The 15,702-nt window shown below is 35.8% G+C and overlaps 1 protein-coding gene across 1 annotated transcript; it reads left to right on the top strand.

Moving 5' to 3' along the window:
- The first annotated feature begins 1,720 nt into the window (after window positions 1-1,720).
- LOC110770831 (uncharacterized) lies at window positions 1,721-14,936 on the top strand. The gene is made up of 21 exons (XM_021975055.2): window positions 1,721-2,243; window positions 2,348-2,477; window positions 2,761-3,092; window positions 4,420-4,501; window positions 4,594-4,909; window positions 5,096-5,154; window positions 6,826-6,915; window positions 7,576-7,667; window positions 7,779-7,877; window positions 7,985-8,062; window positions 8,824-8,908; window positions 8,994-9,052; window positions 9,180-9,249; window positions 9,398-9,489; window positions 10,443-10,505; window positions 10,673-10,739; window positions 11,253-11,459; window positions 13,025-13,141; window positions 13,682-13,834; window positions 14,011-14,158; window positions 14,658-14,936. Exons 1-20 carry the CDS (start codon window positions 1,798-1,800, stop codon window positions 14,104-14,106), a joined length of 2,733 nt encoding a protein of 910 aa, XP_021830747.1. The 5' UTR covers window positions 1,721-1,797; the 3' UTR covers window positions 14,107-14,158; window positions 14,658-14,936.
- The last annotated feature ends 766 nt before the right edge of the window (window positions 14,937-15,702 follow it).

Genomic DNA, 15,702 nt, shown 5'->3' with positions numbered 1-15,702 from the left:
TCATTTTTTTGAGGGCTAAATGTAACCCTCTTCACTTGACGATGGCCTAAATGAAATCTTATTCTTAAAAGAAATTGATTTTTTATTTTATTTTAAAATTTTCGTCATAGTAACCTCTAAGAGCACTTCCACCGCAAGGGGGAAGGGCAGGCAAAAGGGGGCCCCAGGCCCAAAAAACTCCTCCAGCACTTAAGGTCCAACCAGGGCAAAGGGTGGGACCCACCAACTCAGGCAAGTCCACGCGCAAGAATTGCCTAGGCTGTGGCCCAAAGGCTGCTGATGTCAGTCGTGACGTCAGCGTGCTGACACAAACCAACGGGAAGAAGCCACATGGATTTTTCACTTTCCACACCAAATATTTTTCTCCTTAGGGATTTTTAAAAAATACCAAAAAATTCTAAATTTTTTTTTATAAATACCTACCAATATTATTCACTTTCCACAACAAATCTTCATACAAATTCTTCTCCTTCAAATATTTTTCACTTTCCACACCAAATATTTTCTCCTTCACTAAATTCCATTTGTGTCAAAAAATAAATGGCCTCTTCCATTGAAGCCGAAGGCACATGGACAACCGTTGAAGAGATTTTGTTGTGTGAGTGTTGGGTCAAAGTTGGTCATTGCCCGATCACGGGCAATGAGCTGAACTTCTCTCATATGTGGAGAAAAATTCATGGAAAATTTTGTGAAAGATCAGGTTTGACTCGGACGAAAATGGTCTTGGCTAGTAGGTGAAATTTTTTGAATAAAGAGTTAGGGAAATGGAGAGATGGGTTGGCAAAAGCGAGGGAAATGGTTTGAAGCGGTGAAAATCTTGGCGACGAGGTAACAAATTTTTAATTTCCGTTTTATTCAATTTAATGTCATTTATATATATATATTCTTGAATTTCCAATTTTTTTTTTTAAAATAGATTCTTCATCACAACTGTGGTTTTGTGCCATTGGCCAAGGTAATAAAAGATTCAAAAATCACCAATATTGAGATGTTGTGAAGAATTGTTCAAAATTCACTACACGTGGTTCGTTCAATTGTGTGAAGAAAACCATTACACATGGCCCCTCAAGTGAACAATGCCCGCAATCCGTTCCCGTGGTGGCGTTCCGTGGAGGAAATAATGACACTATTACATCCTCCGAAAGAAAATACTCCCCCACGTCGTGATCCAATGGAACCACATCCGCCAATGATTGAGTCGTTCTTGTACTCGATTATGTTGGATTATGAGGACCGGGAGTATTTCAATTGTATGATGAGTGAGATGTGAATTTTATAATAAATATGGACACGTGGCAACCGAAAATCTTACCCGGAAATTTTATCTGAAATTTGAGATGTGAATTTTATAATAAATATGGACATGTGGCAATTGAAAATCTTATCCAAAAATTTAATCCAAAAAATTAATTTGAAATTTGAGATGAGAATTTTATAATAAATAGTGACACGTAACAACCGAAAATCTTATCAAAATTAATAGTTTAAGTATAAAAAATAGAAAATGAATTAAAATGAATAGTAATTGCCCATGCCCTTGCCCTTTGGAGTGGAAACAAAAAAGACAAAGGCTACCACCATTCACTTGAATAGTGACAAATCTTGCTTTGCCTTTGCCTTGCTCTTGCCTTTTGGGGTGGAAGTGCTCTAACATCACTTGCATCAGAAATTTATCATCCATTGCTTCTTATGATGCACCCTACCCCATGCAATCATAACTACACTCTAAAACCCAAAATCTCTTCTACCTCACTTAAACCCTAAACATTCGCACTCCGTCACTGACTAGTTCACAAAATGTCCGAAACGTTACCGGAACTCCCAATCCTCCGCGGGTACGAGCTGCGTCTCCTCCGCTGCACCCTCCAGTCTCCGGCGTCCGATCCCTCACCCCATCCCCAACCGTCCGATCATGCCCACCCAACCCACCACCTCCACCTTCTAATCAACGACCTCTTAACTTCCATCGAGTCGGGCCACTACCTCCAAGCCCTCACCTCCCCCGACGTAAACCGCGTCGTTTTCAAACTCGCCGAGTCTGACTCGCTCGACTCGCTCGGAGACTCGGCGGAGTGCGCTGACAGAGTGTACTCCGAGTTGCTGGACCGAGTTGAGTCGTTTATATCCAAGGAATGCGAAGAAGAAGAGAATGATAGTGGCAAGGACAAGGCCTACAGAGTCATCGTGGTTCTGTGCATTGCCGTGGCTGCCTTGTTCGGTTTTGCTCAATGTAACTTGACTGGGTAAGTTCAAAAGTTAAAAAGAAAAAAACTTGAGTTAAATAAAAAAATTTAATTGAAATTTTTTTTTTGGGTTAATTTTAAATATTGGGAATTTGGAAATTTAGACCGTTGGAGGGGTTGCCAAAGTGTCCTCTGCCGCTGGAAGTGCCTCAATGTGATGAGTGGGAGAATTGGGCGCGTAATCAGCTTATGGCTGCTGGGTCTGACTTGCTTGGAAAGTTATCCAATATTCAGGTACTGCCTTTTCTATTTTTGGGATTGTTACATTTTGCCAATTAATTTATGCTTGGACTGTTTTCTTAATATAGGCCCAGAACTTTTCATTTCTGTATCAATTTTGCCTATTTTCCGTGTGCGATGACTTCTTTGAAAGTTCACGCAAATTATGAGCTTGGTTTAGTTGCATCTTTCCTAACTTATAATTATAAGTAACTATATGTTCAAATTCTGAATGATTGTTATTTTTAGTTGTTTTACAAAATCGCACTTTGATATGTGAATTGGTGTTGTTTTGTAGTATATAGTTTATGCAAAGATGCTGGCCGTGAAGATGAAAGATTTGTTATTTGACGGAAGTGTGCCTTCTACATATGGAATTAGGAGCATTTCATGGTGGCTCATTAGGATCACCCTTCTCCATCAAAGAATTCTTGATGACCGGTCTTCTTCTCTGTTCAATCTTTTGCAAGTCTTTACGAGTGAAACTTTGAATCATTTTGGCACTTTGGAGAAAGTAACAACTTATTGGGGTAACAATTTACGTAATGGTGAGGGTTCGTCACTTGTCTCAATGATTTATCTGGAAGCTGGAATAATGGAATACACCTATGCAAGAGTTGATTCATGCAGGTGAGTTGTCAAGGATATTTTTTTTTTTGGCATTTTGGTTAGTATGCTCCAACTAAACATCTTATTAGAAATAGCATTTAAAAAAACCATCTTATTAGTGAATAATAATCTCCTATAAAGAAACCATCTTATTAATGATCGTATTAATATGTCATTATATATAATGTATGCTGTGAAAGGTCTAACTTGTTTCCAAATAAAGTTTAATTGATGTCTCTTGTTAATTCCTCCACTGGACTACAAGCACTTGAGCTTTATTTTTATTTTTTTGGTTTGCTAAAATAAGCAAGTGAAATTTTCAATATTTCACTTCCATGGGAGGTTGCTAATCAGTAGAAGTTTTCATCTTCCTGTCATGCTATGTTTTGTTGGTTTACTTTGATCTAAATTTGTTACCTGCTCTGATGTATATACAAATGGTTAAATTTAGTACTTTGAATAAATAATCAAGGAGATTGTACTTTTATCTGCATTGGTCAGAGAACTCTTTTTTCTTTCTTTATTTAATTTAATTTTATACAAAGGCTTCAAAAGAATAAAGTTAGTGAAATAACCATTATTGTTGAACAGTGGACATGTAGTCCACCAACAAAGCAAAAGAGCAATTCTAACCTTCTAATCACACACAATTACACAACAACATGATGCACATAAAATTCAAGAGAGAAGCCTGAAAGTGCAGGATTCTGCTCCTCCCTCAATTTTTCCTTCAAGCATTCTACCTTTCCTTTCTAACCAAGCCACCCAAAAGTTTGCCTACATGCTGCAATACCTCAATATTTTTGCCTTTTTCCTGTAGAAAGCTCTCGAGAGTTCAAACACTGATTCTCAGTTGATGTCCAAAGTTGCTGGTCTTTACAGTGATTATAATAGCTATCAATATGGTAGTAAGGCCTAACTAGGTGAGTGTCAAGCTATGATCCTCGTTTCATAAAATAATGAAACAATAGTTTATGTAAAACCTAACATATATAAGTTTAAAGTTTATGCAGTTCCTTTCTTTTGTGGTATGGAGAGAGGTTGGTGAAAACTAAAATTTGTTAAGGATAGTTTTAGTTCCAGTATTATTATCAAACAAATTCAACATTCAGAGAATTTTTTTTTGCACCATAAAGTTGTTTTGTGTCTCCATATTTTGTGAACTCAAATGGTGTGTGTGTGCGCGTTGGCTGAATGTCTTCACTTGCTTTTTGTTTTTTGTTTTAATTCCATTGTTGATTGGTTTCATAAATATTCCATAATTGGAGTCTTTATTTGGATGCTGATTAGGCTTTTCTTTTACTCCCGTTATTTCATTTTATTTGCTGAGGCTCCTTTGTGGTATCAGGCTACATTTTGAATCAGCTGAAGCAGCAGCTGGTCTTCAGCTTTCTGTTACAGGTGTTCTTGGCTTCCGTACTGTACATCAGGTAAATGTTGAATGCATGTAAAAAGAATTTTATTATTTCTGTTCTTTTAATATCAAAACTACACTTCTTAGCTTTACATTTTTTCCCTAAAGGTAGAACCGAAGGCACAAATGGTACTTTTAGCAAACCCAACTTCTTCGAAGAGCAGTGGTAGCTGCGTCTCAGAAAGCCCTGGCTACCAGACAAACAATTCTAGCATTGGCAATCTGCATCCATCTGAAACCTATGAGGCCTCTGACATATTGATGACCCCAAAATTGTTAGGGAATGATAGCAATTCTGGAATTATTTCAGAAGGCATTCAAGTTGGTGGTACTGCTGCTGTTCCTTTGAGTGCAGTCCATCAGGCAGTGATCCTGGCTAAATGCCTTCTAATTGAGAAGGGTACACGACATGATGAAATGCAAAGTAAGTTTTCTTATCTATACATATGTAGTAATGTTACCCGTATTCACAATATTCAAGCAGGGCATTAACAGAACTTAATGTCTACTATTTTTTTTTCAATTTTATTATTGGAGCACAATAACTTTCTTACTACGTACGGTTGAGTCTATAGTCTTTGATGTCTCAGCATCCCAATCTCTGTTTCAGGATGGGAAATGGCTCCTTACATAGAGGCAATTAATTCTCAGCAGTCGTCATACTTTATTGTAAGTATAAAATCACAACATTGTATGGTTTTTGAATTTCAGTATATTTTCCATTTTTATTGAATCATTCTTTCTGATAACAGTTTAAGAATTTCAGTGTTCAACATATCGTAAAAGTTCAATGACTTATCTCTTATATTGTTAGAAATGAAACTTTTCTGGTTGGTAAGCCAATAGTCTTTTGGAAGTCTTCCAAGCGCCAACTGAACCAGCTTAAACATGCTGCACTAACAGATATATTTCTGTTAACTGTTAACAACAGCAAACAAATAATAGTGTCGAAGACACCATTCATGTTAAGACTTCGACTATCGAGTATGAAAGGATTTGTTTTTTTTTAAGAAAGGAAGCCATTCTGCCATACAAAGTGGATCTTTTTATATAAAAAAAACATATAATATAGAGTAAAATATGAACATATGGAGGGAGAGTAAAAAAAACATATAATTTAAGCTTCCCTCATCGTCAAAGGGAGAGTCCTGACAAAGTGACATAATTTCCTGTCAGAGCCTTTGCCATATATAGGCACTATAGTAGCTTTCTAGACCATGTAGATATACAAGTACAAGGCCTTGAACTACGACAATCTGAAAAGGTCATAAACCCTCTTTTAGATATACATTTCTGATGACTCCTGCTGAAACATTTCTTCATAAAACTCCAATAAGCGAACTGCAATGGAGTCCACTGTATGCCTAGAACTTGTCTTTGATTTCTTGTTTATCATTATGTTAATTCTTGAACCTTGCATTTGCATTTCAATCTTTTATACCTCTTTCAACTAAGCAAAAAGAGCTGAGAGAACTTTAATAATTTGACTTGCCACTTTCTATATCCATTATCATGTTTTCCCATAATAATTGGTGAAACCTTCAAATCCTGTTTCTTCCTTGTACTTCATAAAAGTTTCATACAAGGATTTTATTTCAAGAAAATATTGTTTGAAAACTTTTGAAAATCTCTGATAAATTATAAATCCCCACTTTCCACAAGCTCTAATAATTTCATCAGATTTTGCATTGTCCTTTTTAGGCTCCTATACTCAACAAGTAATGGCTATACTGTACCCCGTGAATGTGTTTCATGACCCAACTCACACTGAGATAAGGCTTCTCTAATGCCATTTGTCTGCATCAGGTCCAGAGTCCATACCACATGACCTTGCTTTATATTTTTGCTTTTGTACTTTCAAGTCTTCACGTATCTGGCATAAGTTACCAAGGGGCCAAATATTTTTCTTACTAGTAATTCTGTGTTCTGGCTGGGAACCTACTCCTTTTGAACTTACTAAGGTCAGTCCATCAAACAAACAATTTCAGTATCCCAAAACTATGTAGTTCAGCCCATGGAATGGATCATATCTTAATTATTGCACCTTGAGAGTGTCCATAAGCTACTTTTATGATCAATGACACATCTTTTGTATCTAATAGGATAGGGCTGAACCTCCCAAATCACTCTGCTTCTCTCTAATTAGGTTATTGCACACATTGACACGAGAGATGAGAGATGAGAGATGAGAGATGAGAGATGAGAGAGGGAGGGATGAGGGAGGGAGGAGAGGAGAGATTTTTGTACTGTGGACTCTTCAGTGAGATTGATATATTGTTGACCTAGATTTCCTTAATTTTGAGATTATTTAATGTGGTAAATTTCTTTTCTTTGTATCAGATACGATGTTTCTGTGACATCCTACGGATTCGGTGGGAGTCAACACGTAGTCACACAAAGGAACGTGCATTGCTGATGATGGAAAAATTGGTATTACGTAGCATCTTTTCTTAAGATTTTGAACTTTTTCTTTGGCATAATTTCTGTTCTTCTCGATCAGAATCTTTTTCCTCCAGTTTTCTAAATGGATCCAGCTCTCAGGATCCATGCATTTCCTTTTTAAGTCTCATACTTCCATGTTAATTGGTAGCTGAAAAATGTTAAAACACAACTAGACATGGGGGTGAATCAAGTTTTACATTAGTTAAAACACTCTTTCTAAGGAATAGTTGGGTAAATCTCATGCAAAATTGATCCAATTATAAATATAATATGCACTTCATACACATATAGTATAACCGCATGAACACACTATTATGTAGAGGCAGAAGCTGGCTTTGGCATGCAATTTTTTACTATTTACTGATGCTAAAAAAGATTATGAACTTGGTCTCGTCGTCTGAAGTGGTTACTTAATTTCTCTGATGCCAGATGTAGACTTACTACCATTGTTAGACGTATAATAGCTTAGTTTATTTTATATTATTTAGAAATGAGCACTGTTTTGATATCTGCTTCTCTTCATGTGGTTCTGGCTTTCAAAGATCAATGCTCATGCTCATTTTATTTTCGAGCTCTTGTATTTCAGTTAACCCATTTACTTATTGAGAGTTCGTTTTACAGCAGCAATGTTTTTTATTATTATTTCAGGTTCAGGGTTTCTATGACCCTTCTCCAGGAGTGGTGGAAAGGATTCTTTTCTGCTATGGCGTTCAAATTCCTACCATTCCTGCCCTGCGGAAGTATATCTTCATCTTACATTGATGAGGAATTTTATTGTGGCTTTCTATATTCTGCTATCTGTTGTTTCTTATTGACATTTCTTGTTCTTGTCTATTTCGGATTCATTTTAGGGAATATGGTGAACTTTTAGTTGGCTGTGGTCTTATAGGAGAGGCGGTTAAAACTTTTGAGGATTTAGAGTTATGGGATAATCTTATATTCTGCTACCGGTATGATGACACATAATGGTTATGGAAAAATCGAATCCTCTTATTTCATTTTTACTTCTCACCATTTGTTGCCGAATGGAGTCTCATGTGAGGTACTATGAAAACAGCCTATTGGAGAAGAAAGCAGCAGCTGTTGAACTGATCAAGACACGACTTTCTGAAACACCCAATGACCCCAGGTTATGGTATGTGTTAGGTTTTCTTTTGTTAATTGTTTTAACTTACCAAGAAACCTTATTTTCAAACGTTAGTTAAATTTATCATGCGGTCTCTTCTAATCCATTCAACTTGTAAAAGTTATATTGAGTGCTGATATCCTCAAAATAAATGCAGGTTTTGATATTACCCTTATTCAAAGTGAACTACTAGTAAATTTATCTGAGTATTTTCCTTATTAGTCGGCGTGTTTGAATATGAGAGAGAGGTCTTCCGTTCAAGTCTGAAACCTATTTACCAATCCATGTACAAAATATGAGATATTTTATGTTTGCCCTCCTAATCTTTGTGCATTGTTTTTTAACACACTGTTATCTGATTATGAAAATTGACAAGGCCTTCAACGTCACATATTTTCTGGACTCATTTTCCATGTCCCATTTTTTTTTTGGCAGCATATTGAGGTGCATCCATATCTTTGTGCCATTTATGTAGTCTTACAGAACTTGAAACCAAAGGAACATGCCCAGTTTCAGATTAAAAATATAACCAAGAGTAACACGACTATAGTTTATTTATTTCTTTATGATTTTTAATTTAGTACTGATTTAGGACACAATTATTGTGTTCATATTTGTTTGTCTTGAATCTCTATTTCAATATGGATGGCTCTGAAGTTTCTTTTTATTTATTCCCACTATTGCTGTCTCCATGCATGCCCTAATGCATTTTAAAACCTATAATACATGACATAATAATTTTAAGAGTGAACTCCTAAAATAATTTCTAGGTGCTCATTGGGTGATGTTACTAATGATGATGCGTGCTTTGAAAAAGCCCTGGAAGTTTCAAATGATAGATCAGCTCGAGCCAAGGTTGTGTCCTGAAACTCATTCCTTATGAAAAGACATTCTCAGTCATCTTTCACAGATTTTTAATGTTATTTTTTCTATTTGATAGCGGTCTCTTGCTCGCAGTGCATACAATAGAGGGGACTATGAAAAATCAAAAACCCTATGGTACTTTTTTCGTGTAAAGCCTTCCTCCTGCCTCACTCATCTCAAATATATCATTTGTTTATATGATAATCTTTGTATTTCATAATTGATTTAGATACACAATCACATTCTGCATTCCATATTCCAGGGAGTCTGCAATGGCCTTGAATTCTTTGTATCCTGATGGCTGGTTTGCACTTGGGGCTGCTGCGTTGAAGGTAACTTGTGTGATCCATGATATGTTGCATTATTATTCATTTTATAGGTTGCATGATGTATGGAAATGAGGAAAGTTGTACTGTATACTGCCTTTTTATCTTTATTCCTTCTTACAAGTGTTAAGCTTATTGCTGAGATGATATACAGGCTAGGGATACCGAAAAGGCATTGGATGCTTTTACTCGGGCTGTTCAACTTGATCCTGAAAATGGGGAGGCATGGAATAATATTGCTTGTTTGTATGCCTTCTACCCCTTACTTTGTCTTGTATGTCCTCTCTGAATATTCCTCTTTTCTTTTGTTTGTTTCTTCATCTCTCAATATCGTGATAACATTTTGAGTGTTTTTTTTTGCTTCTGGTTGCACTGGGTGCCGAAACCCATTTGAGCTTTTGAGTTATATTTTACGTACATTCTTATCTTGGAATTAGACTTCTTGATTTTAATGGGGGTTTCAGCTATGTCTGTGAAAAAAGTCTAAAAACTAGAAAATATTGGTAAAGTATTGTCATTATCTTGTAGAATTTTAGCTATTTCTGGCAAAATTCTGTTGTTCCACAATATTTTGCATTAGTTGGATTACTAAAGTGTCCAATAGTGTCTGCTAGCCTTCCTTTTTCCTTGCAATAGTGTCCAATAGTTAGATTTTAAGGTTTAGGGATTCAAACCGATAAACGCCTTCCTCTTTGGTGAGGGGCCTAACCACCACAGTACAAACATCTTTTCTTATAATAACCATGTCTTATACTTGTTAGATAAAATTAACAACACACTTGCAAGACTATGATGTAATGTTATTCAGTGTAGTTCACACAGTAATACACTATTTTTTGATGTGAAATAAACAAACGTACAGTAACCAAATCATATTCTAAACTTAGGTTATTTTATTTTTTGGTTTATAACAGAAAGTAAATACATGATCTTCATTTCAACGAAATTAAATTATTACAAGTGAAAATTTGTTTCACATTTAGTCATATTTCAGTAACTGCTAAACAGTTTGAATGACTAATTTATGATGAATGTATGTGATGTCATATTATTAGTCAGTTTGAAATTTTTTTTTCTTCTTGTATGAATATACAATTTTCGAATGCAAATAATAGAGTGGTCATGATGTCTTAGTTATTATTATTATTTTGGAAAATCAATTCAACTAATTTTTGTTTCTTGCTTTTCCAATTATGCAGGCATATGATAAAAAAGAAGAGTAAAGAATCCTTCATTGCATTTAGAGAAGCTCTGAAATTCAAGTTCTGTCTTCCTCCATTGACTAAACTATCTCTCTCTCTCTCTCTCTCTCTCTCTCTCTCTCTCTGTGTGTTTCTCCGTCTCGCATGTGCCCTCCTTCCCTTTTCAAAACTTTATATTTGTTATCGACAGTTTGGATTATGTAATGACTGAACATGACTGATCACAGACGAAACAGCTGGCAACTGTGGGAGAACTACAGCCATGTTGCCGTAGATGTTGGCAATTTTGGTCAGGTAAGTGCCTTCGTCTCAGTAGCATATTTATTTTCACATGTGACAGCTCACAATGTAAACTTGTCTTGGTAGGCTTAGATTTGGTTTGTAAAGTGGTATGGAAACCTTGCCTTTGATTTGGAGCATGGCAAAGGACATTGATGAACTGGAAAGAAAAATTAATTGAAAAAAAACTAGTAAATTTGAAACCCTTGGTCTTTTCTAGAGTTATATTGCATATCTTCATTTATAAGGTCTGAATGTCTACACGTTGTTCACTGCTTCAGATCAACATTCGTGAACTGGAAAAAATAGTTAACAGAAAAAAGCCTAGTAAATTTGAAACGCTTGGTCTGTTGGCAGATCTTCATTGATCAGGTCCACATGTCTACACATTCATGCTTGAGATCACCTACCTTAGGGAATTCCATTGTTATATCCTTTTTCACTTTCAATTTTCTTCACGTGGACTGATTGTGCCCATCATTAAGTATTAGTTTTCAGCTGTTCTTACTCTATTTATTTTTCTTATAGGGTCTAGAAGCTGCACGGATGGTGTTGGATATTACTAATAATAAAAGAATCGATGCTGAATTATTGGAAAGAATTGTGGCTGAGGTCGAAATAAGGGCTGCACATACGACTCCAGATATGACGGATGAAGATAACTGTCCCACTGAGGTGGGAAAATCTCGGGAAACTGAGCACTTAGTAGAGTTCCTTGGAAAAGTTCTACAGCAGGTATGATTTCGTTATTATCATTTCCTTTTGTTTGCTTTGCTTCCCTGACCTATATTTTTACAGTAGATTTTCTACTAACATGAACAGTAACCAGTTGCCCGGTACTGATTGATCATTTCCAATGCTTATTATTAGACTTCTGCATGTGTTTATTGATTATTGTTTTGGTTTAGCACTATTTTCAAAAGCTTAGGGCCCGTTTGATAACCATTTCAATTTTAGTTTTTAGTTTTCATTTTTTGTGCTAGAGTAAAGAGGAAAAAGAGGGAGAATGGAAGTGAGAATGAGAGTGGAGATGGGATTGAGAGGGAAGATTAGAGGATATGATGGAAGGGAGGAGTAACAAAAGTGAAAACAAAGACTAAAAACTGAAATCTATTTCAAATTGTTTTCACTTTCAAGTTTTTGTTTTCACTTTTGTTACTCATTCCTCTCATCCTCCCCTCTCATCCTCTCTCTCAATCTCATCCTCACTCTCATTTTCCTCTATACTCTAGCATGAAAAATGAAAATTAAAAACTAAAATTGAGATGGTTATCAAATTCAAACGGGCCCTATTTTATGATGTTGACCAACTAATGGTCAGGCCCATGTTTTGATTCCATGTGGTCTGAGGTTTGAAAATCCCAAAGGTACCTATCTTGCTTTTGTTAGTGTTTCCTGCCTCCCAAAGATTGTAGGGTTCGGTGGGGTGCCTCTGTTTCAAAGCTTTGTCTGCAAAGCGGCTTGGCAGATTTCTGGGTATAAAAAAAAATGTTGACCAACTATTGGGTGGTTGATATACAGAGATTTGAACTGAAAGGTCTACTTTGATTTTGTTAGTTTTCTACTATTCTCAGAAGCTTAAGGAAGGATGTGGGCCAACAAATTTTTTATTTATATTTTAACATAGGTTAACTTAGTTATGGATTATCATTTAGGGTTTAAAATGTTTATCTATTTATTTTTTGCAATTATGGGTATGGTTAGGGTAGCCTGCTACAGAGGGTGGACAATACTTAGGGACACCCAAGGGTGTGTACCTCCTTGTCCACCCCACCCGTCTCCCGTTGTGATTAACAAATCCTCACCATATGCATGTCATAATTGGAATCATTCATTTTCTAAATTACCATTTAAAGATCATCTCTGCAAAAAATAATCAAAGTGGAGATCGTTTAGTCATCCATATGTATCAATTAAGTGGACAGTTCATCATGAGGATCTTAATTGTTACCAAAAATGTCAGATCACTCCATACTCTCTCTCGACATGTGTAACTTTACTAATAAGAAATTTCTGGGCATTGTTCTAACATTTATATGTTGGATGGAATGTGCCAATCAAATGGTGAAGCCTCTTGGTGTCTTTTCAGTATATTTACGACTCTCTCTCGACATGTGTAACTTTACTAATAAGAAATTTCTGGGCATTGTTCTAACATTTATATGTTGGATGGAATGTGCCAATCAAATGGTGAAGCCTCTTGGTGTCTTTTCAGTATATTTACCTAAAAAGTAATGTCTTTTTTGGTCGGGGGTAAAGTAATAAGTTGCATGCAATATTTTCCTTTTTTCTTTTTGTAGATAGTTCGAAGTGGAAATGGAGCAGATATTTGGGGTTTGTATGCAAGGTGGCACAAAATGAAAGGAGACCTTACAATGTGCTCTGAAGCCTTATTAAAGCAAGTTAGATCATACCAGGTATCTCTAGCAGTGACTTACTAGTTTTAAGTTTTTATTTACCATTATGATTACTTTTTTAGTGCTTTATAATTTTTGTTTTCTTAATCTTTTGAAAATTGGTTTATAGATGTGCTAGTAATACTGAGAGTATTTCTACACATTTGCGGGGCAGTTGTTAGGGACTCGCAGTATCTTTCCAAGTCATGGTTATCTCATTCTCCCTTTACTGATTAATTTTAATTCTACTAATGTTGAATATAAACCAACTATTAAAACTGTCCCATTGTACCATCTGTGTCGTGACTGAGGCATGTGCATTGCCATCATCCTTATCTCACCATTTTGAACATCATAATGTGATAAATTCATCACTCATTGGTTCAGGGGCTCATTGCAAACTGTGATGAATATAACATGATGAGTTTTCTATTTATTATTTTGCTTTAGATATTTCCTTTTTCCATTTCATTTGTACTTAATATTTGTCATTAAATGCCAATCTAAAACCAGTTATGGTCCCTTTATAATGCTTATATAATCACAAGGATATATTGTCAGGGATCTGATATGTGGAAAGATAGAGATCGGTTTAAGAAGTTTGCTCAATCATCCTTGGAACTCTGTAAGGTGTATATGGAAATTTCTGTGTCTACTGGTAGCTGTCGTGAACTTCTTACAGCAGAGATGCACCTAAAGAACACAATTAAACAGGCAAGATACTTGGTATTTCAGAAAAAGTTAACTTTGAGTATTATAATTTCCGTTCCTATTTTCATTTATTTACTTAGCTGTATAATACAAATATTTTCTATCACTAGTAATTTCATTTATTCAGATTTTTATGCTATACATATTCTGACTAAATAAACACATTTGGGTAATCTCAGGCTGTGAGTTTCTCAGACATGGAAGAACTTCAGGATCTTAAAGCTTGCCTTCATCAAGTGAAGTCAAAACTCGAATCTGATTCCCTATGTGCTTAGAACTTCATTTGGTGTTTGCGTAATTAGAATTTTCAGTACAGTTTTATACAAGGTTAGTCCTGCTCTTACATATCTTGGTTCATATAATTCAGAGAGAGAAGGATTGGGGTTGGGAGGAATTAGAGGAGGAAGGCGTGGGTTGCAGCAATGGAGGAAGGGGAGGGTTGTGGATGAATTTCCGAATTTACCCTCACTTTTGACAGAAAATTTAAGAGAGTTTGACTTGGGACCGATGATGTAACACACCACCTAATTGGGTGACCTCTGTAACTATTTTTGGAGTTGAGTGACCAAAATGTAACTTCGAGTATAGTTGAGGGACCATTGCTACAATTAAGCCTTTTCTAAAATCTACTTAAAACTGTGTAGAATAGTTGTTTTGGTCGATGTTTTGGGTACCTAATGATGACCTTTTTGACATATTAAACTCTTGACTAGAAGATATCTATTGCTTCTCGTATTGTTATTGTCTAATGAGTCTTTGAACAAAATGTTAAGTTACACACTCCGTGCATAGGCAAACATATGACACTTTGCCTTTTAACTTTCAGGAGCATGAAGCCAACAATAACGTATGCAATCGGAATGTGGTGGCTTTTTGCTGGATGACCATAAGTTCACATCCAATACAGAGTTCATGTAGAGATAATCTTTTTCCTTTTCTGCGTAGAATTAGTCAACATATCTGTTTGATTAGCCAAATGTAAAGAACCAGTTCACTCATTGCAGCGAAGAAGTAAAAAGAGATTGAAACTAGCAGCTAGTTGAATTTGCTTGTAATTTGAAGTCTAAAATCACCTTATTTTATAAAAAGTCTAAATTGCATTAAAGCTGTAGCTTATTGACGTTCTTATATGATAGTCTTCAATCTTGTTATTGCACTGCAAGCTCTCTTAAACACTCTTACAACATAATTCAATTGTTGGAAGAGATGGTGACAGGCCAAAGATAAATCTCAGAAGGTATTGCCAGGTAATTCAAGAAAACCTCAGTAAGGCATTGCTAACCAAAACGCTTTTAGTTATTAAGGAGGATGTTTGAAACACATGTGACTACAATCTAATGGACGAAATTGCAATTGCCTTTTCGTTTTGTAGCACCTGCAAGTGAGCTAGTTGTGACAACCCATGATGCTAAAGTTGCAAGAACGATGGGAGCCACTCAATTTCATAAGATATTAGCAGAAGATGATTGTAGGGAAATATTTGTGCAACATGCATTGAACGTTGGGAATTGCATACCGCCAAAGGTTTTTAGTATCAGGAATAGGTCAGAAGATTATATTAATTGCGGGCGTCTCACTATTAGCGCATGAAAAAGCTTAATAAATTGAATGAATGACTGAAACTTCATTAACGTAACCTAACTTTTCAGACAAGTCACTGTGAATTAAGTGATCATCTGGTTCAATATAGGTGTTTTTTTAATGCATGTATATCGTCAAAGAGGAGTTAAACAGTGGCATATCTTGATTGAAATCAATGAATAATACAAAAACTGCGAAATTGTTCTAAATTGAAGGCACTGCCTACAAACATGAGGAATTTAATTAATTTGCGCCATCTCAACCATTCAAATGTGCCTTCATTGGAAGGA

Source organism: Prunus avium, chromosome 2, assembly GCF_965620075.1.
Source record: "Prunus avium chromosome 2, drPruAviu1.hap1.1, whole genome shotgun sequence".
In the NCBI taxonomy this organism is placed as follows: Eukaryota; Viridiplantae; Streptophyta; class Magnoliopsida; order Rosales; family Rosaceae; genus Prunus; species Prunus avium.
Note: the sequence above shows the minus strand (reverse complement) of the source record. Positions and strands in the feature narration are given on the sequence as shown.

What these genes read in the sequence shown, in the direction of transcription:
- LOC110770831 (XM_021975055.2), top strand. Translation starts at nt 1,798, where the DNA reads ATGTCCGAAACGTTACCGGAACTCCCAATCCTCCGCGGGTACGAGCTG. An exon ending in GCAAGAGTTGATTCATGCAG is followed by an intron (nt 3,093 to 4,419) that starts GTGAGTTGTCAA and finishes TTGTGGTATCAG; the next exon opens with GCTACATTTTGAATCAGCTG. An exon ending in GCTTCCGTACTGTACATCAG is followed by an intron (nt 4,502 to 4,593) that starts GTAAATGTTGAA and finishes TTTTCCCTAAAG; the next exon opens with GTAGAACCGAAGGCACAAAT.